This window comes from Diadema setosum, chromosome 4, assembly GCF_964275005.1.
Source record: "Diadema setosum chromosome 4, eeDiaSeto1, whole genome shotgun sequence".
Classification (NCBI taxonomy): domain Eukaryota; kingdom Metazoa; phylum Echinodermata; class Echinoidea; order Diadematoida; family Diadematidae; genus Diadema; species Diadema setosum.
Genome location: NC_092688.1, coordinates 13094369 through 13119595, shown reverse-complemented (window position 1 = coordinate 13119595; position 25227 = coordinate 13094369). Strand labels below are relative to the sequence as shown.

At 39.5% G+C, this 25227-nt stretch overlaps 1 protein-coding gene across 1 annotated transcript; it reads right to left on the bottom strand.

The window, feature by feature from the left end:
* Nucleotides 1-9528: 9528 nt before the first annotated feature.
* On the bottom strand, nt 9529-23654 carry LOC140226882 (extracellular tyrosine-protein kinase PKDCC-like). The gene is made up of 3 exons (XM_072307310.1): nt 22698-23654; nt 13648-13843; nt 9529-9740 (listed from the first exon to the last, which is right to left on the bottom strand). Exons 1-3 carry the CDS (start codon nt 23637-23639, stop codon nt 9529-9531), a joined length of 1350 nt encoding a protein of 449 aa, XP_072163411.1. The 5' UTR covers nt 23640-23654.
* Between the last annotated feature and the right edge of the window lie 1573 nt (nt 23655-25227).

Sequence of the window (25227 nt, the reverse complement as noted above, 5' to 3'; positions counted from 1 at the left end):
TTGATCAGTGTTTTTTTTTTTAGTAGTAGCCATGATAAAAAAATCATGGGCGTACATACTCGAGCAGGATTCGAACCTACGACCTCCTGATCACCGGACAGGCGTCATCTCCACTAGACCACCGAGCTTTCGCCCGACAGCAAGTGTTGGTTCTAATCCTTATAGCATGCAGCGGGTACTGCTTTGTTATTCAAATTCATGAATTTCTTCCGTCGTTATTTACGTCGATGTAGGGCAATTTGTCAATCAGTTGCAATGAAAACATCTCGACGGAAGAAATTCATGAATTTGAAAAATTGGCCTGTTCAACCAATCCCCCTCCCCTTATCCTTGGAATGTTAACAACATGGAAAACATACAAACTGATGTACTAACCATTCCTCACTGACTGCTTGTCAATTCCTCCAACAAAGTTCAACTGTTCAACGTTTGCTGCACAAATGACAGCCGTGCACATCATCAGTACATGTATACAGTTTTAACCATCATTTTCTATCTCTTTCCCTCTTTCTTTTGGAATTAAATTACTTAAAACAGACACATACCAGTCCTCTCCCCTACCCCCCCCCCCATAAAAAACAAACATCTAGAACAAATCAATTCTTAAAATGTAGCAATTCATTTTTCATCATTCATCATTCTGATAGCATGTAAATTTCTTATTCTTCTTTTTTTTTGGGGGGGGGGGTGGAGGGAAAGATTGATGCCTTAGAGTAAAAAAAAAAAAAACCAAAAAAAAAAAACCAAAAAAAAACAAAAAAAAAAAAACCAAAAAAACCCCCCAAAAAACATTTGCCTGCTTTTCATAAACTAAATGAGGTTTACATCATAAACTTTGTTTCTTCAGCAATCTGTGATATTGCCATGCTGGTAAGCATACTGATGGCACTTTACAGTCAGTCACATTTAATGTCCAATCGCCAAGCTGCAGAGAGAATCCCATCTTAACAGGCCCCTTGGAGAAATGCAGTCAAATTGGGGTGTACACATCAAGAAATGGACTTCTGTTTCAATGTGCCACCACTTTTATTTTCCATTTTCCATTTTTTTTTTTTACGGATCAAAATGAGCTAAGCAAGTGTCTGTCAGTACAGCTTTACACAAAACAGAAAAAGTCTGTTTTATCAAAATGGAGTCACTTGATAAGAAGCATTACAAAAGAATGGACAACGAGACATCACACCCCTCATGACATACACGTGTGGTGGATGTCACACAGATTTCATGTTAATGGAGATTCTGTGCAGTGACTTGAAATAATTTGCAGTAAACTAAAAAATTATGCACATAAGCTCTCTACTCTTTATGTATTCTCCAAGTTGCACAAAAAGTTTTGGGAAACCAACCCCACACAAAACACTGCAAAATTTCCATCTCACTTCACAAAACCTTCAGATACGACAGACAATATAATGAATATAAAAAAAAAGAAATTTTTATCTCATTACTTCCTTATCCTACTGGCTTTGCTTGTTTATGATTTTGAAATTCTATTTTTTATTATCTTTGCACATATTTCAGTATCTCAAAAATATTGTGCCTTTTAATCATCACAGCAGTCCAGTGGAGCACAAAATTTAGAAATATTTCCACATTGTGCCATATATTGCCCAGTGAAAAACATATCAGAAATCAAATTACTGAAACATAATTCTTTAACAAAGAAAAATATAACTATGTAATTACATTGTCCCACATGGCTATACGAATACATGAAAGGTATTATAGGTTACTTGTTAGGTGTTCTACAAAACTCCAATGCTACATTCATGGAGTAGTTTACATTTACTGCATATTCATTCCCAACAATTACTCTAGACAATTATTGCAAACAAACAACACAAAAATTTTGGAAATCTTGGGGAAAAAAAACATACTTGTGATTTGATAAACTTGATACCAAATTATGTGAACTTGGCATTACTAAATATACGCCTCCCTCATCACACTGCAAAGTATAGGCTCTGTGTAAGACAAGCATTCAAAGCTATGAAATAATGATGTAAAGATGTCAAGAACATATAATGCCGTGCATTTTAAGAATGCATGAATAGTAACTCACATCAAAATCAGGTACATACATTCACAAAACTATCACTATTTAGCCTGAACTAACGATCAAATTATGATGTTCATAGCTTTAGGTCCATTCCTTTTTGTTTTTGTTTTTTCCTTCTTCTTTTTATTTTTATTTATTTATTTTTTTTTTTTTTTGGGGGGGGGGGGGGTTAACCATTAAAAACTTATCAAACAGATCTTTAAAAAACGCAAAGTGGCTTGAAGCCATAATTACTAAATTGGCTTGAGGCTGAACAAAGAGTGCTGTCCCCTTTGGGTCAAGCACAAAACACAGAACCAAAGATAATTGCTACATAGTTACACAGGAAAAGTGGCAAGACCTTTACCTGTGAACCCTGTTGCTGTTTTCACAAGTCAATCCCTTGCAAATCTAGATCTGTTGTTGATGATTGACATCTTGGAATGAATGCATCAAGCATGGCAACTCGAATACCAATGATGCACAAGGGGTCATGCACTATTGGTATCAAATAAATACCCCCTTGCAAACAAAACCCTTCACACAAGAAGCAAAATTAAAACGGCAACTAATCAATCTTTTGATTTCCATGCTCATTTTCTGTGACCTAAACTACCCTTTCATACTTGTTTTGCTGCATCAAAGGAGCAAACATTTAGAAAGAGCTTTTCATTCAAGCTCCATTGTGAGTAGAATGAGATAAACAACTAAGTCACATATCAATTACAGTATCTATCAATTAGCCCTCATAGCTGATATTTCAGTCATTTGATGCATTCACATACATTTTGTCCATTAATACATAAAAGACTTTGAAAATTCTGTTTCCCAACACCTAAAAAGAAAGAAGGAAAAAAAAAAAAAAAAAACAACTGCTGCAGATTATTCACTGAGACTTTGATTTCTGTGCAAACCAATATAAAATGGTTTTCATCATAATTTCTTGACTATGATCAAGAAACAAATTGATGTCTAGATTCCGTGGAATTAAACACCCACGAAAGTCTTTTTATCCGGCCAAGCGCGAAAAATTAATCGCCCAAAAATATCCACTTTTACAGTTTTAAATTCAGCATGCAAAGCTGGAATCACAGAAGGGCACATCAACTCCTGATCTACATGAAGGAATTATTAAGCTGGAGTTCATTTCAGCTTTTGATATATAGGCTCATGCAAAAATTGACAAGAGTCTTAGGCTCAGATCACATATCATTGCAGTAATTCTAACATTCCAAATGGCGCTGTGTCGGGAATACATCTAAATACAGAGAATAAATAGCACAAACACAGCTGACTTTGGTGTGATAAGAACTATTGTCAGTTGACAAGCAAAAGGGCTTTGTTACATCTATAGAACATTTGACCATGTGTGAATTACAGCCATATGCTTGTCAACTGAGAATAGATATGACTGTCTTAGTTTGGTTTCCTACCTATCTAATCATAGAAAACTGACTAGTCTCATCGCCAAGCTCCTCTCCCTCCCTTCTCTCACCCCCGAACAGAAGCCATACAGTTTGTAAAAGACTTCCTGATTGTCCTTCCTCCGAAGATGCTACAACATTAGCTTGACCCCACTTAACCCGGGAATACACCAAGAGACAAAGTCATCAGCGAGCAGATATCATCCTTTTCTTTTCTTTGTTTTGTTTTTTTTTTTCTGGGAAACAAATAAAACTATTTCATGTTGTTGCTGATAAAAATGACAGAAAATCAAACTTGAATTTTCTTGAGGGATTATTCCTCTTTGATATGATGCAGCCATGTTGCTCATTTGTTTTTTAGGTTTATTTGGTACAGGTGTAGGGTACATTTACCCCAGTGGGAATCAAACTCGTTGCTCACTAAATGAAAATGACTATGAATTCGACACACTGATAGTTAATGCTCAAAACAAATCTCACAAGAGAGCAAAACACAGCCACCACATTAAATATAAAAAAAGAAAATGTTCACTTAAACAGATAATGTTACTGCTCCTTGCATCTTCATGATGAAACCACTTCCCCGTCTGTCTAACCTCCTGTGAAATGACGCATTATTGGGGGCTGATATCCGATGGACGTAGCCTTAAAGATCCTACAGCATGGGGATTCATGAAGTAGGAAGGTGATTCCAGTTTGGGTATATTTGAGAATCTTTGCAACAAACTGTGTACAGTTTTATCACTGATCTCTATGTAAGTCTACACACAGCCGAAGAAACTCGACTGGAGTTGATCTTTACTGATGAGCGTCCGCTTTGATGCACATATTCGCTGGCACGTGGCTGACGTGGGTGCTATTCAGAGTTTTGAACATACCCCGGTGGGTAGTGAAAGTTTCCTTGCGCTATTGGGTCTTTAGCAGGTCTTTGGGGGTCAACGACCTCAGCACTTCACCAATGACGATAGATAGGAAACCACATACAGCCCACGATTTGGTTTCAAACACGTATTTTCTTCTTCCACTATGACTGGTGTCAACTCCCCAAACGAGGTAGACCTGCGATCCCTCACGAAGTGTAACATCCGTCACTATATTCCCTGTCACTTCCTGTAGCATGGGTCGGGGTCGGGGTTGGGGGGGGGGAGGTTTGGGAGAATAACATTCAGCTTCCTGTTGACTTCTTATCTTCTTCTTTCAGCTCCCGTTGCATTCCACGCATACTTGAGATGTTTTTGGCAAACACTGGTAAAAGGGTGCTTGGGTTGTCACCGGGGGCAGGTACGAGTTCCTCGCCTCCGTTGTGACCTCACGCTCGTATCCCCCGCGGCGTCATATTCCCAGCATCCTTTGCGAGCTTCAGCCGTCTCCAGGCGGGGCCCCAAGCCAGTTGTCAAAACATGCATCCTCTCCGCCATCTGTTGGGAGAAAAATGATACGTGTAAGGAACGCCTATTCCCGGACGCCTGGGACAAGAGTAGTCTTCTAAGCTATCAGTTCTCAAAAACAGAAGTCAATGTCTTGGGGGGTAAGGAAAATGGCACATGATGGTATTTCATGAAAAGTGTGTGACCAAAAATAGCACAGCGGCATTTTTCTTGAGGAAATAACGTCAGGCAGGTTGCACACACAGCTCCTCACAGAATGTAACACTGGCATAAAGCCAGCAATGAAGTGCATAAAAATGACATTGCTACTGGCATTAAAAAAAAAAAAAAATTGATGTTGAGACTAGCAAAAAAGAAAAAGGAAGGATGCCAAAACTGGCTTCCTAATTCACAGAAATGACAGGTAAATTTTCCTTTTCTCTTGATTGTTCCTTTCTGGGGAAAAGTAATAAAACAAAATCATGCAACTGGAGAAAGGAAGGGCCAACAACACTGTATATCACTTCAACAAATGTGATAGATAACAGTTAGTTATCCTCCTTTAGTCCCATCATGCTCTTCTAAAGGCAGGACAACTGCTTAAGTCTTAAATGAGAGTAATTACTAGCAATACTCTTAGTAGCTGTGATTGGATAATGACTAAATGGCCCAGACAATTGATACTAGATTGCATGCCAGAAAAAAAGAAAAAAAGAAAAAAAGAAAAAAAAAGTTCAGTTGACCCACTCATTATTGCAATCAAATTATTGACTGGACACGTTGGCAAATTGCCAAGCACATTAAAAGGGTATGATTCGACAATGATTGGAGTGGCTTTGTAGCTTTCTGCTCAAAGGGCAAAAGAACTTCATCTGGTCAGCTCTGCAACTTTTTTTTTTTTTTTTTTTTTCTTTCAGAAAGGAATTTGATTGACTTGGTTTGGGCAGCCATCCAGTCAGACAGAGATGATTGTGAAATTGGTCAGCAGACTTATTATCATTATATAATCACTGGCTAGACGAGTTGGCAAATTGCCAACTGCACAAAAGGGTGTGATGGTATATTTACAAGGACTGAGATGAGCTGCAGTTTCTTTTTTTTTACTTGTTTTCTTGCCTTTTCAATGATTTGTTTTCCTTTGTAAACAATCTTCAATTTGGACGTCCTCCAAGGTTTATCTTCCGCACAATTTAATCTCCAACCATGGCACTCGCGTCGGGAGGGCACGTGCCAAAGCCTAGTCAGACCAGACACATCTTAGGTTTGGCAGTAGGAAGTTCTCTTGTTTCTTACATTTCCTTTCACTGTCTGCGTAATCTTCATGTACATGACAACATGTCTCAAGTATTAAGAAATAGTGAAAGGTCATGTATATTAATACATTTGTACACACACACACATCATGTGACCACCCAGCTCAAAACCCACAGAGACTCGCTGATTAGAATTCTCTGTAATGGACCAAAATAATCATTTGGGTTTAAAGACTCAAATTTTTAAAGTCTGTCTCTATACCTGGGAGAGTAATCTTTTCTCTACCTACTGTACAAATTTGGCAGCTTAAAACAAAACAGAAATTGAGATATTAGCAGTTTTTCTGGCCATATCTTTTTTTCTTTTTTTTTTGACTGGCACTGCTTTCACTGCAAAACAGGGTGTACTGCATATTTTCATTAATACTTCTGCACAGCATGCCAGAGTGATCTAATCTTTAAATCCTCTTTTCTCCCTTTTCTATGCAACTGTGTCTCCTAACTCTCTCTTATTTCATGTATTTCATGCTCGTTTTGAATGGGTTAGAGGGGTCAACATTTGAACAAGTTATATATTGTTTACAGCTTAAAGCTTACTTTTTTAAACTACGTAGAAAAGTGGACATTCACTTTGGTCTACTTTGTGGGTGCTGAGCTGGGTTGCCACATATTATGTGCCTGTGTGTGTGTGTATGTGTGTGTGTGTGTGAGTGTGTGTGTCTATGTGTTGAATGTAAGTTGTATGTATTTCGAGTGACGCACCAATTGATTTTTTTATCAAATAAAGATCACTGAAAAAAAAGTGTGTGTGTGTGTGTGTGTGCATGTATGTACATTCAAGTATACTTCCTTACTTCTTGACAGGAAATATCATGTTTCATATATTCATTTCTATATTTGAACATTCCAGTGAAATGCACAGCAACAAATGAAATATATAAATATTCTTTTTTTTGGGGGGGGGGGTGGGGAATGTAAGTCCACTGTATGTCTACACCTCTGAGTCTGTGCGCACGATATATTTCAAATGATTTGAACGTACATGTATGTTTAAGACTACAGATTTTCATATGTGTCTGTCATATCAAGCTGACAGAAATACAGTTGGCAGGGAACCAATGGCTGACTGTCAGTCAGTAAATGATGGGGATATTGATCCATTCATTCCATTATGGAGCTCTCTGGACATCCGCCCCTGAATGTGTGTATACAAATCTTACTGCTAGCTTCAGGATGACTATTTCCTGTCCCTTAAAGGTCGAATATCCCTTTTGGAAATGTCACAAAATTTCGCATGGTTGAAGAATAATGTCTTTAAAACCTTACAGGTACAAACCTCAGAGTTTTAGAAAAAGAAATTAAAAACTAACCTCAGAGTTTCAGAAAAAGAAATTAAAAACTAACCACATGTCACCTGAAAGTACATTCCTTTCTTGACCTGAGAATAATGGTTTGAATCTTTTTTGAGAACAGAATCAATTCATTGGATATCTACAGTCCATATTCCCCCTCCACCATAAAGAAGTTTGTAGTTTTGTTATTCTGAGGAAAGGTCAAAATTACCTACAAATGTATCTCTACAATATACACATGTACTAGCTTATAAAAGGAATCTAATTTTCAGGGTTGCAAAAAGGACACTTGAACTTTAAAGTCCAAGGACAGAAAGGTATGTGAGTCCACTGTCATTTGAATTTTGTGTATTTCCATGTGTTTTTGTCTCTTGGCCTGTTTTCAAGGAAGAGGGTTGGGTAATAGCAGACCCAGCAGGTATGGAACAGGAATAATGACAATGAGTGTAATTTGAAAGAGTTTTTAGATTTTCTACAGAAATGTGGAGATGAGTGCACTTTTGAATTTGCAGTTTTTTATTCCATTAAAAGAATACTTAAAGAAGGAAACGAACCTATTGATGCTTCTGTCCTATTACTATCCGAACACATACTGCAAAGAGATATTGCATTGATATCCAACTTCTTTTCTCTTTCTTTATTTTCTTCCGTCAATCTCAGGAGACGAACCAAACATATGACATTTATGCATCACTAGTTTTGGCTCCAAGCATTGCAAGGTAAAATACAAAGCAGACCTGCCAGGTACGTGTTTATCAGTTTGTCTGTCTCCTGCTTGTCGCCTCCCCCCAAAACCACATAGCTCTCAATTAAGGGGATGAATGGATACGTTTATGCAAGATGATCGCGGAGCATGAAGGGAATTGCAAGAATTTCTGCTTATCTCGTTTACAGTCTGGTCTGCCGCCAGAGGGGTGGCGTGAACTTGAACCCCATCCCAACCCTGACTGAGCTGAAAGGGCGGGTGGCGCGACCGACGGCGGGACGCAGCGTCACGCATATGTCCCCTTCTGTTGACGGCCACACACCTGTAAATCCGCTTTACACCTAAATGACAGAATGCCCCAACAAATATGCATACTCGAAGGTCCCGGATTGTGCACCACCCCTCCATGACTTGACGGAGCCATCGACAAATCTTTCCTCTTTTTTCCTTCCTATATTTTGACGCTACGGCTGAGAGAGTTTCACATTGTTTTCCAATAAATGGATGAATATTTGATATCTCCAGTTACTGTCGGTGTTTTTATATCTTGTCAGATATTTGTTTGTTTGTTTCCCCTCTACTGCAATGTATGTGCAAGCTCAGTTATGGTTCATTCATACTTTTGTCCCATCTTCCCTTTGTAAAGAACTGCATAGCCTTCTGATTAATTCTGAGACTGGTCTATATTTTTGAAAATGTGAAATTACACACAAACCAGCTTACTTGATCCCCATCTCCCATTTCATGAGCAACAAATCAATATTCTTGTTTTTCTTTCAATATTCTTTGCAATGATATTTTATCATATTCTCAAACATGTTTGATATTTCTTGCAGATTGCTCGAAGATTTTGAGGAAATCTGATTAGTCCTGCAAATGCCTTCATTCCTAATACACAAATACAAGAGCTTGTGATGTTTGTAAGGTTACTATGTGGAAAAATGCTCAGAAAACTGGTGAAGACTTTTTTTCATTTGTTGGTATTTCCACAACTTCAATTCTATAATTCTGGTGGGGGGGGGGGGGGGAGTGGGGAGATATTTGTCAAAATCTGACTCTCACCTATTTGTGTATTGAAATATTTTTTAGGAACACATTAAAATGCAGAGAATTAAAAACAAAACAAAAAAGAAAAAACAAAAACAAGAAAAAGAAAACACACCTCTGTAATAGTTTTGACCTAAAATTATGTGCAGGCTTCCAGGGCACAAATCTTCCTGGAATTCATATGAATGCAGTTGAACAAATAAAAACACAAATGTCAACATACACTATTTGAAGACCTTATCTCTCTGTCTGTATGAAATATGAACACAAAGGTATGTTTGTCCATCACCTAACTCACCCGTTGTGGGTTGACCACTGTGAAGGGGGGCAGGAGGGGTTGGTCAAGGCACCGACTGCAGGTTCTTTAGCCGGTACACCATCCCCTCGGCGTCGAGATCGCCCCGCCTGAGGGACTTGAGGAGGCGTCGGGTGGCGGCCTGGAGCGGGGCAGGCACCTGGTGGCTGAGAAGCGGCCCGATGAAGACATCATAGGCCCGCTGCAGGTTGAGGTGGGCATTGAGTCCCCCACACTTCATGTTACTGGCACACTTGACTGCAATCAGGAGGTGAAACAGACGTGAATGAAAATATACATGAATATAAACAGTGATATAATGCAAACTGAATGCACTGTAAAACCAGAATTTTTGTGTGCATTTACCGTTTAATTTCAGGAGGGCCAAGATTTGTGAAATGAAAATGCTTGCAAAAATTCTTGTCTACACTACATGCATTGAATGGCAGTGGCAATTTGTGAGAATTTCAAGCCGCAAAATATTTCTGGTTTTACAGGTATGTCAAATGTATGCATGTACCTATGTATCTATGTATAACAATATCCATAAGTTAAAGTATACACTGTATGTAAATAGAGTCAGGACTAGTTTCTATGGCGATGAATGGCTATGACATCACACTTTGGTACTCTATACAGGTATACTGCCCTGGTGACCACCTGTCGGTAACAACCACATTTCACATTTCCCTTGCGTCGTTACAATGTTGTCATTACCAAAGTACAGCATAGAAAAGATTGAGAGGGAAGTGGGGGGGGGGGGGGATAGAGCAAAGATAGAGTGTTTACTCTGATAGTGCTCAGGTGATGCATTTATCATGTGCAACCATCAAACAGAAAGACCTATGACTCAAACACTTCATCCAACCCAATATTCATTCATTGCTCTTTTCACTAATTCTCTGGGACACTGGATCACCTGTGCTGGAATGTGTCTCATTCGTTGTCCTGCGTACAGCGCCATGTGTTGACACTTGCCCCACACTCGCCCATACACCTGTCAAAACACACATCAACAAAGCTTCTCCCTGCAGGAAGAGCTGGAAGTTAAAGGCAGATTCCACCCATGGTGGAGGGGAACGGTGTCCTGGACAAGGACAGGTGACTTCCTCTTGACACTCCTCTATACACTCTGATCCTCTTTCTCTCTCTCTTTCCCTTTCTAAACCCACCAGTCACCCTACCCCCTCCCCCATTGGCTCAAATTTATTTGGATATGATCCAATATAACATGATATGATATATGATACAATACAATATAATACAAAACAATACAATACAATACAATACAATACAATGCAGTACCATGCAATAAGATATGATATGATATCATATTATATGATATGACACAACATTGCATGATATATGATATGGTATGGTATGATACGATATGAAGAATACGATAAATGATATGACAAATGATATCTTTTTCTTTCAATAATGTACAGGCCACCTTGTGTGTATAAGCCTACTGGATATGATATGATATGATGTGATGTGTGATAAATGATATGATAAATGATATGATATCTTCTTCTTTCAAGAAAGTACAGGCTATCTTGTGTATCACCATACTTGATGTGATATGTGATGTGATGTGATGTGATGTGATGTGATGTGATGTGATGTGATGTGATGTGATGTGATGTGATGTGATGTGATGTGATGTGATGTGATGTGATGTGATGTGATGTGATGTGATGTGATGTGATGTGATGTGATGTGATGTGATGTGATGTGATGTGATGTGATGTGATGAGATGTGATGTGATGTGATGTGATGTGATGTGAGGTGATGTGATGTGATGTGATGTGATGTGATGTGAGGTGATGTGATGTGATGTGATGTGATGTGATGTGATGTGATGTGATGTGATGTGATGTGAGGTGATGTGATGTGATGTGAGGTGATGTGATGTGATGTGAGGTGATGTGATGTGATGTGATGTGATGTGATGTGATGTGATGTGATGTGATGTGATGTGAGGTGATGTGATGTGATGTGAGGTGATGTGATGTGATATGATATGACATGACAAAGATATGATACACGGGAATATGCACACACAGATTCAATGCTGTCTTTCTTCAGCTAAAAATAGTCTTTCTGTTTACAACCTGGTGTTCTATGATACCCCTGGTGTTTTTAAGTTGTGTGTTGTTGTTGTTGTTTTTTTTTAAATATGGATTATTGCCTGCTCACAATAACAAAGTCAAAATGCATTTTGAATGTTTGTCTCTGCTTCTATGACCAACTGGAAAGGAATTCCACAGTGGATGGGGGAACTAGGAAATACAATGTAATCAATCTAATTACGGTTTTATGATAACATCAATATTGTAACAGTGATTTGCAAGATTATTGTTCACATAGGTTACAAATGCAATTTACATGCTCTGTAGCTAACTGGTCCACAACGATTTGTATCATACACATTTCTTTCATTCCTGTGCGACTTATTTTCACCACACAAAAATGAAAACTGTTTTGGAAAGTCTTTCAAAAAGTGAGGAACTAGAAAAAGGAACATCAATTTATAAACATCAAGATTTTGATTTGCCTGGTTTAAGAAGTTTTCTCATGGTGTCAAAAATCCCTTCAAAATACGGCAAAAGAAAGAGAAACCAAAAATAGAAACTGTCTCATGTGTGATGTGATAGCCAAGATGTTCCTCAGTTTCAACAAGGAGCTAGAAGCTCCTTGGTTTCAATCACCCATCATACTTCCTATCACAACAGACTAGGACAGCTCAGCATGTCCTCTCGCAGCCTGCACGCTGAGAAACAAGGTCTTTCTCCACAGGGAGAGAAGGGAAAAGGGAGAAAATGGGTTTTCCTTCCTCCTGTTGTCTGCTATGCTAATTTTCATTTTTGTGAGTGAAAATTTTGCCATACTCCATTTGGAGGGGGAAAAAAAAAAGGCATAAAGGGAGGACGATGAATTGAAGTTATTAGAATCTCGCCTAGAAATTGATTGAGTTGATAACAATCTGAAGGACACCTAGAAACACACACACAGACAAGCAGACACACTCTCACACAAACACACACACACCACACACACACACACACACACACACACACACATACACATACACACCCACACCCACATACACACAAACAGATGCACAAACACACACATCTTCAATTAGGCCGACACATGTACAAAGCAACATGCATTCAAATGCACCAGTCAGGAGGGCCCAGCACTGATTCAACAAAAGAAAAGTATTTTCACTCTCAAGGTTTTCAATGTTTATGATACAGCACATACAAACACACCAGACTATGCCTATATTGAAAACATTTCATTTTTCTGCAGATCTCAGTTGCTCCATCCACGATGGCATGATGTGTGTGTATTGCACAATCAAGTGAAGCATCATCTGGTGAAATCAACATGATATCCTCTTCGGGAAGTTACAACACGTCATTTTAGATTTTCGATGAAATGCTCAGGAAATCTGAATGAAGAGCCAAACATTTTTTGATCTTGAATGCTGAGAGCAGATGATGTAATATTTGGCAAGTGTGTTGTTGATAAGTGCCAGGTACTGTCCTTATTCTGAGGAAAATCAGTAAGGAAACTGTTGTGAGCATGTCATTTCTAGATACCTGAACATCGGCAATGTATTTGGTAACTAATTTCCATTCTTCCTTCCCATGGGCTGAGAGTGGAGGCCAAAATTTTTGACCACAGTCACAACATGCCACACTTCCAGTATGAAAATGAATGTGGTGAACATCTACACTGACCATAATAAATGACCGCTATTCTACTGTCAACAAATATGATTTCTTAATATAAACTATGTCTCTCACATATTGTATGTATGCAATATACTTAGTGAATCTCATTTTTGGCGAATCGGGACAATTTTGCGAGTGGTTAACTTCACGATCACGGAGTACAGTAGGCCCTACTGAAGGGAGAAAAGTATGTGTGCACGTCACATTCATCTTGAGATCAGAAAAAAATAATTTTGTGAGTCTTTAAATTTGCAAAATTGCCCCCATCTCATGAAATTCACAAAAGTAAATACCTTGCAAAATATATGGCGCAAACAGTAGGCAACTTTTATGGTTTTTGTCTTGATGGATTTTGGTAGGCCTCGCCTATTTCTTTGCTCTTTGGAATCAAACTTCCAAGCAGATGCAAACTCACCGACCGACTTGCCATCGACGAGGCACTGCAGGTTCTTGTCACAGTCCGGCTCCGTGCTGCTGAGGTCGTCGACGTCTGCCAGTACCAGCACACCATCAACCAAGACGAACTGCTCGTCGCGAAAGTCGCTGATTGCCGTGCTGCCCATGGGGGAGTTCTCCAGGAACTGCAGCAGGTTTCCCATGTCCATACAAAGCTGGAAGGATGAAGAGATGAAATACACAAATATAACAGATAAATGGATAGACCAAGGCTGCACACTGGCACTGGTCCGACGGTCCCTGACCAGTAAAAGTCGCTGTCAGACCAGTAACTTTTGCAGGAATTAACCAGTAAAGAATAGAAAAACTGAGTAGAGTATGTACCTACTGGTCCAACAGGCATGTCAGGCCAGCAGAAGAAATGGGTTAGCATGCAGCCCTGGTTAGACAGATGGAAAAACAAATTTACACAAAGATAGACTCGATGGACAGACAGATTAATAGATTAACAGATGGACCGCTTGATTGATGACAGATAGATGGATACAATTATACATACAGATTTATAGATAATACAGATGGAGATAATGAGAGAAATATTGATAGGTAATCCTCCCAAGTATTGCAAATATTACTCTACTCATTTCTCTATCTTCAACAAGTGAATATTTCTCTTTGTGTCTTTTACTACCATTTTTGTAAAGAATGTACAATGTTCTGCAATGACCAAAGGTTTGCCACCCTGTCAGAGCATCATGTTCACAAAGTTCAGGACTTAATCACCTTTACATAAAATTATTTGATGCCTCCAAATAAGCCAGTTTACAGTTCCACTTTGCACATGAGCAAAAAAAGGGTCATTTGCAAAATCAGGCATGTTGGTTTTTTTAATTCACTGAGATTCACATCCCTGATGTAATGGTTATTCATGTAACCCTTGTAAATGGTGCTTACTAGCACATCCCACCTGACAGCAAGCCTGGTACAAATGTATTTAGCAATGTTGGTAGAAAGACTTTGTTTTTTAATATGCATTCACCACAAAACAACAAAATGAATGCCTGCCAAGGCGTCAATTGACAGACCATTCTTGTCACCTGCTCTGTGTAAGTTCATTCTTTGTTTGAACATGAATTCCATAAATTGTGGGCATGCTTTATGCATCATGCTGCTTTAAAAATGAGTGAAGTGCCTAACCAACTGAGAAAAAAGAAAGGTCATTTGTACCAATGTGCCCATGAGCTAACTGTGCTGGCTTATAAGCATAAATAGCAGTGAGCATATCAACCCCTTTTATCAATATGTACTCCTCCACCTTTCACAAGAAAAATGTCTTCTTGGCAAAGCCCCTTTTGAATTATAAAGCACTGTTTAAAATACAAGCATCAACTACGGCAACAACACATTGCTACTGCACCTTAGGAAGCCACTGGCAGCAACACTTTCTTGCTACACCTGTGGTAGCCACTCGGCAATGGCCAATCACCTGTGAAGATTTAACAGTTGTTGACCTGGCACCTGCAAGCGCAATATCAATGTCACTTACAACAATTGGACAACCCCAATTGTTGTGAAGTAGGATCTAGGTCATTTAGGATGAGTACAACAGTTCACACCCTGCCACTAGATTTCAAATCTATTGGCTTCTAGGCTCATTCAAGAACTGCGGAGATCAAAATAGTAAAAGTGTGAATATTTTGGTGAAATCAAGCGATGCCAACAGCCGGAAGGTGAGACTGGCCAACCCAGTGAATTGGATACCTTGAAATGTGTGATCCATTGCATTATACATCCTGCCCATCTTTCACACAAATTCTGACTTTGAGAGTTGATATTCACCAGGTCAGGTGATAAGGTTGACACTACACAGCCGGCACATACTATAATAATCATCATATTTCAGGCTTTTCCCCCTTTTTTGACAGGAATTCAATCTGGTTATCATGAACACACACACACACACACACACACACACACACACAAATAGTGGGCAGGTCCTATGTGAGATAAAATATTTAATCCATGCAGCGAAAACAAGCTTATCACGGATCAAATTAAATGCATGCAGGGGGGCCTTCTAACACTCTACACCACCATTTTCTCTGCAGGAAATATTCAATATTTATCGCCCTGACACTGAATACCAAAAAACACCTCTCCCGCTGGCTTTTAGCATGACAGAACAACACGATCAGTGACAGCTCTAGGGATATCATCACCTTGATGAAAAACACTCCTGACCTTTAATTGAAACCAGCGATTCAGACATCTAGGGGTGGTTTTATCAAATGAGTTAGTTGCAATAACATTGCAAAAAAAAAAAAGAAAAGAAAACAAGGCCTGACATTCCTGTTACAGTATCAGAAAATACATACAGTATTAAATTGTTATAGCGGATATTGTGACAGCTGGCTTTAATTTGACAGAATTCACTCTCTTTTTGGCATTGCAAACTACATTGACAAAATCAGTGCACTGTAAGTTGACCTCAATTAACCATGGTCAAAATCAGTCTAAAGACAGAAAATCTAACAGAAGATTAAAACAAGGCATCTCCAAAATTGCATGTTTTTCATTTCATTTTACTTCACTTCATTTCATTTCATTTATTTTCAACAAGATGCATTTTTAATAAGACATTTGAAAACACATAATCACACACACAAAAAAAAAACCCATTGTAATCCAGGAAAATACTGTGAACTGAAATACAATAGATATTGTGACTTTTATGACAATACAGAATGAATATTGTTGATAATGGAAGGAGCTGTTAAAAAGCAGATGACCAAATGACCCCATCTAATCATCATAAGTGTATGTGACTCAATATCACTGTTGGGAATGAAAACCTTTGGAAGCTGAAAATGCAATATGTTCCGTTGATTTCATGTAAAATTTGTAATGAACCTTGAACAATGCTCTTGTGTCATTAATTCTATTCACTGAAGCCAATTTGAAAATTGGAGTGAAAGGGACACTTTGTGAAACAGATACATTCTTATCTAATTGGCTGATTTCATTGGCGAAATTTAAACATTTGAGGCTAATATCCTTGAAGACCATATGACTATCAGCAGTGCCTGTATATTCACTCTTACATCTTTATAAACATTTTTTTCAAAGTCATTTTTAGCTACTTTCAGGTGTATTTTTTTTCTTTTCTGCTGTATGACAATTTTCACTAGGTTCACCTTTGTAAAAAAATAAAAAATAAAAAAATAAAAAATCAGAAACCTTATTCATTCTGTGTCTAGATAAAATGTGTATACACTGTGTTGACATATGATATTTAGTGTAGTGTACTGTGCACTCGCAATTTATAATTTAATTTAATTTAATATAATTTATATAATTTAATATAATTTATATGCTGTAAAGCATGCAAACTGTTTTGCTTCTTTTAAATTTCAGTCATGAAGTTGTATGTGCAGAGACAGTCTGTATTAGGAGCAATATTTTCCTCATGTGCGAATCAATCATCGAAATCTCTTCATTGAGTTGTAGGTAAGTATTTCATCTCATTTTATCTGAAAGGCTAGCATTCTCCTGAGCAATGCACGATCCAGAACACCTACATTCCTGATGGGGGAGAGACTTGAGGACAAACTTTTTTCCCCCAAGAAGGGGGTAACGCTCCGTATCTGGGCCAATGGAGTTCGGCGGAGCGGCGGCAGAATTATACCACCAAAAGAAAGTCACCTTTCTTGATCTCAATTATGCTGCCCATGTTCCAGTTACATAAAACTGGTGGCTGGCACCACCTTATATTTTTTTCCACAGGTCCCACCCTTGCCCCCCCCCCCACCTCTGTAACAAGGATGTAGTTTTCTTTCATGCTATGATGAAAACTGTGACACAGCTGGCTTAGACTGAAAAGGGATGATGATCTACACCCTTGAAACCAACCATATTCAAATATCTTTGCAAGGTTTCATAACACATTGTAGAGGAGAAATGTGTAACATTCACCAGTAACAGCAGAGATGCCAAGTTCAAAAATTTTTTATGAGTGAGATTTTCATGACTCGGCGTTTCGGCGCTCGCGCGCATGCGCGCGCGAACGAGGAGGGTGACACCCCTCCCATGGTATGGAGCTTTTTTGAATTATTAGCTCTTAATGATGCGATCTGGTGCATACTTAAGTGACTATCTTTTTATTAATTTTGAAAGACAAAAGGGAAATATACCTTCAATTGCAACTATCACTTGAATCCTTTGAGCTATACTCCTTGTTTTTGGCACAAATTGCAGACTTCACCCGATGCGTTTAAAAAATGGGTGCCCTGCGTGAGATCGTGAGACAGGCCCTAAATGCTTGAGTCTCACGCAGAATGCGTGAGACTTGGTAGCTCTGTAACAGGGAGAAGGAATTTATCATATTTTGTACATCCAACACGTCACCTGGATTGATTTTCTGAATCATGTTACCCGGGGCTATACACTAACCCATATTCTACTGGTTTGACCTGTCCATGTCAGACCAGTAGATACCAATTTTTTTTTTTTTCTTTTACTGGTCTGAACCTTAAATTTACTGGTCCTGTTCCTTTTTTTCGACTGGCACTGAGAATGCTATTTTTCTTGTTTTTCCATTTTTTTTTTTTTTTTACTAGTCATGTCAGACCAGGAGATTTGGCAATTCCTGAAAAGTTAATGGCCCACAGTGATTTTTACTGGTCTGGGACTGTCGGACTGGCACCAGTAGGTATCATGAGTGTTAACCATTTTGTGTGTGTGTCCACACACAAAGAATGGAGATTTTCGCATCATCAATTTTTAACAACTGTAAATTTTGGGTGTGTGTGAATGCCACTACTGAAGATAGTTAATTTGCATCAGTCAGTACATCACATAATATAAGCCACCAGGTTGAAAAGTTCCATGATGCTGAGGTAACTCCACAACCATCCTCACTTCATAAGCACCCCATCCCTGTGTACCCAACCACCCCCATCCTCTGAGTCAAATTACACCACCAATCAACACACTTTTAAGCCTGACTGCGATTCCAGATATTTTCATGCGACTTTTCTGCGCTTCAACCTGAAATTGCGACGGCAGACGGCCGCATTGGGGCTCTCTTGTAGCACTGTTCCCACACAGGTCAGAAAGCTCCCAATTTTTTATTTGCTTGCAATATCAGACTTGTGGATACCTCATCAAGATGATCTGTCAACAGCAACAGCTACCACAGCAAAGCACATGGTGGAAATTTCATCAAAGTCTTTCATTACCAACGGCAATCAGTCTGTGTACAATGTCAGGGCAATTAAGCCGGTGGTGATCAGAGGGTAAGTAGAAAAACACTCAAACTCCCGAATTCCTGTATTGAATCAACAGAAGGCCGGTGTGACTGCAAAGTATAGCAAAATCTACCAGTAATACTTGGGGGTTTAAAGGAGACCTCCTAGTCCCACAAGCAAATGTACCAGCTGCATATATGTTTGTGCCTCTGGTGGGCCCCCGAGGCAAAAATTGCTCCATGACCTGCTCCTGGTCAGCCAAACAACAATCTCTGACTTTACTGGAAATCAAACATTCTGTAAAGTTAGATGGTAAGTATCAGAGAATATAAATAAATTTAATAAAGCAGAAACAGCATTTTGGGGGTTCATGGCAATCACCTGTATTTACCAAGGTCCAGCAAATCCCCCCTCTGGGCCAAGGAGAAATGGCATGCCCTAGAAACTGACCCTACAGCGAGTCTTACATTTGTTTTCATTTTTCTCATTTCACATGGCAGTTTGAAACTGATGAGAGGCCACTGCACATACACATGGTAAGAGAATTTATGGGTATGGGATCATAGCAATATATTACTATGATCCCATTTACAATGTATACCAGATTTCAAGGTCATGGACATGTTGATAAAGTTTCCATGCCAAGTTTGGGGTAATGTACTCAAAGAGTTATATCACATAGATCTACAGGTGACAGCTTAAAAAACACAGAACTTTCTTTACTTTTGACATCAGTGAATGGATTCTGCTTTAGATCAATGTCATCAAAAGTCTTTCAATGCATGTTGAACTACTTGTGAGCAAAATCAGGGACCCCCTGGCACATATACAAAATTGTACCTCTGTCATCCATAATCTCTATCCTGTTATTTCAGTACTTACTCTCTGCTTAATCTTTCCAACCAATTTATTTCCTCTAGAAATGAATGATGATTTTGGTGTCCATAGAAATGTAAACAGAGAGCATAGACGTGGTTACCTAGTGCTTCTGACAATCGCGGTATACTATATTTACTGGAGTCCTGGCAACGGCTTACACAATCAACACCCACAAACACAACGGATGTCATTCGCACGCATTTAAAGTTTCTGTTACACATATTAAGGGGAGAGGACTAGTATACTATTCAAGCATCATACTAAAGTAGAGAATGTGATGTGCATATATTGTATATTCCTGTTGCTCTGCTGGCTTCGTTCTCATCCATGATATAGTTTAGATAACTATGATATAACAGCAACAACTCGGAGTGCAATTTATTTCCTATTGTAAGCATTCTTTCTTCTTTATAGTCATCATCATCTGGAGCAGAGATAAATTCATCCTAGCAAGATGATTATGCCTTTAGTTTGCTGTTTTCCCTTCTGATACTGCAAGGTTGCCCAAATTCCACTTCTTCTTCTTTTTTTTGTGTGGATACTTTCAAAAGCAAAAACAAAAATAACAAGAATGTACATTTCACACCACAGTAAAGCTCCTTCTAGCAATGTACATTGTAAAGTTGTAAGATGTTTCAACTTTTGCGCTGATAGCATCTTAAGCTCCCTTGATGTTGGGAAAAAATGAAACACAATTTGTACATTTGGCTTGGAAACACTTACTAGACATGACATGTCATCCTCTAGAATTAGACATTGCGCAGCCATATGATTTATGGTTCTTATATGACAAGGTGTGCTGTTATTGCGATAGGAGAAAGGCAGGAAAGATTCGCTGCCTGGAGAGCAGAACAGTTGGTCACGACTGCAACCTGTTTTGATCAGCACCGTCAAACTTGGACGTGGTCCAAAGTTGACTCTGCACGACAGGCAGCTGAGTGAGTAGCTTCAAGATTTTAAAAAATGATAAATACAATAAAAATGAAGGGGAAAAAAAATCACTCCACCAGCCGGAGCAAATGCTTTGTCACATTTCTGAACGTTAGCTGGAGCATATTACTGGCGGCTGTGCAGGTTTTTATGGCAAGCCCGTTATTTAGACAACAGGGAGCGGGGTATTTATGAGTGGGTGTGTGACACACTGACATTTATAAGTAAATGGGTCTGTTCTCATTCACGAGACAGACAACATTGGAATAAGAAAAAAGGTAACCTTCTCTCAAAGCCATTAGCAGATTTAATCTAAACTAATACCAACCCCTGCCTACTTTTACAGGCTACTTATGACAAAATAATGGGGTCCATTAACTAAACAATTTGGGTCCAATGTGCTGTTAGACTCTTTTAGTACCTGAAGACTAAGTTGTAACATGCAAAGCTGTTCTATCTATATTGGGGACAATGTCTCCAATGAAATTTTGACTAGGATCATATGTTTGACTCATACACTGAAGTGCAGCCACATCAAAGTCCCACACAGCGACTAGTGCAACACGATATGAATTCATACACGGATGAAACTATTTCAATTTATCAACAGTTTACTCAGGACCTCTATGATGAACAAAAAAGATAACTAGCAAAACGGATGTGCCGGAACAGCTGAGAGAGGCAAGAGTCATAGGGTTAAAGATGCAATAACTGCGACTCATAATGATTGCATTATACTGTCATGGCAACGGGCGACAATGCCCTGGGCTAAATTGGCTCTTGCCATTATTGGCATTGAAGTTAACATTTTAGTTTACTTCTTTTATGCAGCACTTTGAGCATCAAGAAGTGGAGGGAAGATGCAATAAAGAAGATGAACAACTATCAGAATGGTGTAAGAGGTGAAACCCTGGAATTTCTTCTATCATTATTTTGGATGGAATTTGGCTTGTTTTTATGTTTATGAATGTTACCATGAGGACATTTTGAGTAGATGAAAAGGCTAATGGGTAAAAACTGCTCAGGAATCCTGCACTTTAAAGGTAGATTCTTTACTGGGGGAACGTCATTGCTGGTTACTTGACGCACACCAATAGTGTGACATTTCCTCGTGGCTCTCCCAACATGGTAAACTTTATTTGCTCCGTTTTTCCCTTTGTTTTCCCTTTAACACACAGTTGGACTCTCCATTTCCACTTCCGCTTCATTGCCTGACCCAATTTCCTCCTGAAACAATCTAATTTGTTAATATAACCAACTCCCGAGGTCGTTAAAGGTGTTGAGTGCATGCAGGCATCCAAAAGGAGTGTTAATGTTTCAGATTAAATTTGAGAACGCTCCCAAGTGGTCCTTCTATACTGTAAGGCAGGCTAATATGCCCCACCCACCACCATCACTTTGTTTTAAAAAAAAAAGAGAAAAAATGATTATCCTGGGAAGGGATAAACAACCCGAAATCATAATGCTGCCAGCCCCCTTCAAGGGAGTCGTATGAAAAATAATTCATGAGATTACCATTCTTTACAAGACTTAAAGGTACAGTTTTAAACAAAAATCTTGAGTTTACACTTAACACTAGTGCAAACTTAATAAACAAAACTTTGTACTTAACTTCACGGGTAGGTATTCAAAGTAAATCATGTACATGTACATGCTTCATAAACAGGGTACAATAATGACTAATATCATTTTCGAACTATCACCATCAAGTTCACCATCTCACAATCAACTATTAAAGTGGAAAGCTGAATTAAAAATTCTTACCAGTAGTTTGTGGGAGGGTAGCATGCTAGAACTTTTTTTCTTAATTACATTTATTCATAAGCAACTAGACACAAATGACACTACTCTTTCCTGTGAATCACTGACAATGAACACTAGAAAGTATGATTATCAGATACAGCACCAGACCAGAGACATATGTCTTCCAGGGATTGATGGGTTAAATCCAATGATTTAAATAAAACATACATAGGGCTTTCCATGGTGATTTAAGACATGGAAGGCCACTCACCTTGACTCTTGTCTGCCAGGGCATCTCCACCAGTTCATGGAGGTGGACTGGGGAGCCGAGCTCCACCACCAGGGTGACTCCTCTCTCCCGGATGTTGGGACTCCCGTTCTCGCTACGGGCGCACAACCCGAGCAGCTTGATGACGTTTGGATGGCGCACTTGCCGTAATATCATCGCCTCCTTGAGGACCTTGTACATGGCCAGAATGAGACAGTCCTCTTTCTTCTTGTAGATGCCCTGCTGGAGGCAGTCCTTGACGTTCTTGACCTGCATGCTGGTGCTCTTGACGGCCACCTTCCGTCCCAGGAGCGTCCCTTCCTGCACAACCTTGGTGTGGCCCTGACCGATGGTCTTGCCCACCTTGATCGAGTCCGTGTGTCTGCAGCTGTAGATTTGAGTAGCTCGGTGGCCACTTGCGGCTGCCGCACCGGCGCCCGCCGTCTCTCCGACTCCAGCCCACCCACTCTGGGCCTCCAGCCCTCGCACCTGGATGGTGCTAGCATGTTCCGAGTTCACCTGCTCCTGCAGCTCGTCAATCTTTGTGAGGAGTTCGTTCTCGTAGGCCTGGGCCTCTGAAAGCTTGCTCTGGAGGGTCTTCACAACATTCTCCAAGTGCTTCACCTTCTTGTAGTTGGAAAAGAATGAGCCAACGTCGTTGACATCAGATGGGTCCTCCCCGCCGGCCCCGCTGCGGAAAGTGTAGAAGAGGAGTGACAGCGACACGAAGCAGGAGAAGGAGATGGCCACTGTGTATGTGTGGATCCTCAACAGCGCCCTCATGCTGGCGCACAATGTCCACGAGGGCAGCAGAGGCTCTGCGTCCCGCTGCCGCCTCTCACGTGGCCCATGGAGGGTCTTCCTCCTGCGCTGCCTCCAGTCTAGTCTGGTAGTCAAAGATGCGGGCCAAGAGATGTGGGGCGTGGAGCATGATGTCTCAGGCATTCATTTCACCCCTGGGGCCTGCCCTCCTAGGCGTGTCATCTGTGGTGTGAGAATCAATGAGGTAAAATTGTTGAGTGCTGCTTCATGAGAATCAAGCACATGGTGCGACAACCCTGAAACTGCTATCATTTGATGATCTAATGCAGATAAACGTTAGCCATAACCAAAGTCAACAAACCACACATGCCTTGCACCCACCTGCTTTGAGTGGTATTACGATTTGATGTGTTACAGGCATGATAGTTGTGGTCACCAAGGAAATAAAGATCCTGTGTTTGCAGGAAAACCCTTTGGCAACAAACATGGATGTTTCACTTGTTGTTATAGCACTATGCACAAGGGTCAACTATACATGGTAGGTACAATGTGTGCTGTGCCATCGGTAAAATAAATACCTCAAGCTCCACATACACACATAACATGATACAAAACAGTATTTTGCACGAAGAGGTATGTGTGTGTGTGTGTGTGGGGGGGGGGGGTGGGGAGGGAGGAGGAACTATGTACATGTACCTCTTCCTGCACAGTGTATTGACGCAACAGATTAATTTACCATCTAGTCTGAAAGGGTCTTTGACAACAGATGGTGCAACCAATAAGAACAAATCAAACATTATACCACGGGCAATCAGTATGAAGCTGTGTATCCACTGCAATATCTGTTTGAAATAATTTTGGCTGAACACTTGGTATTTCATTCAACCAGGTCCTTCTCCCTTTCTCCTTATTTTTCCCTCTCAAAGTTATGCATTTTCCCTAAAGAAAAGAGTCTTTAGAGCCATGTTCAAACAGTGAAAACGCATAAAGTCTTCCATCGCTATACAAGTAGCCACTATTATTATCATTATTATTATTATTATTATTATTATTATTATTATTATTATTATTATTATTATTATCATTATTATTATTATTATTTAAAAATAATAAGTGACTTCCATTTTTCTCATGCTTGGATCTTTGAAGGTGAGCAGAGGATAGAGTACTGAGATAGATATTTCTACCAAAGAGGCTGATAGTTGGGGATATATTCTTTTCCCTTTTTGTTTTTTAAAATGCTTGCAGCAAATTTTCCTTGTGGGCACACACATTCTATATATTATTATTATTTCTTCCATTTTTCAGTCATGTGACACACAGGTGTTACAAACCAACTTGCTTGGACCAACTAAAACTCACTGTTGGACAAGTAAAGTGTATGTGTACCAGACCGTTCGATAGAAGGTTAGGCACTTGCCAAAATACCCATCTGGGCAAGTAGAAAGAATAATCTTTCATAGTGCCCTCACACACTTACTTGGAAAATGTTGGATGTTCATTAAGCACTAATATTCCAGTTACATCACACAGCTCTTCATACTGTATACGCTATATATTTCGCAGGGGTTTTATTTTCGCGAATTTCGCGAGTCGGGAGCTATTCGCGAAATTAACAACACGCGAAAATATTACCTTCCAAAATGAATCCCTTGCCTTGATGATATGAACATTTCAGTACTAGTATACCATGTCACGGCTTTCCGAACAGACCATACTGGCTAAGCTTGTTTATGTACATATAGCACGTCCACGTCTACTTACGAATACT

What these genes read in the sequence shown, in the direction of transcription:
- LOC140226882 (XM_072307310.1), bottom strand. Translation starts at nt 23,639, where the DNA reads ATGCCTGAGACATCATGCTCCACGCCCCACATCTCTTGGCCCGCATCT. An exon ending in CCTGGCAGACAAGAGTCAAG is followed by an intron (nt 13,844 to 22,697) that starts GTGAGTGGCCTT and finishes TCATCCTTCCAG; the next exon opens with CTTTGTATGGACATGGGAAA. An exon ending in CGTCGATGGCAAGTCGGTCG is followed by an intron (nt 9,741 to 13,647) that starts GTGAGTTTGCAT and finishes TCCTGATTGCAG; the next exon opens with TCAAGTGTGCCAGTAACATG.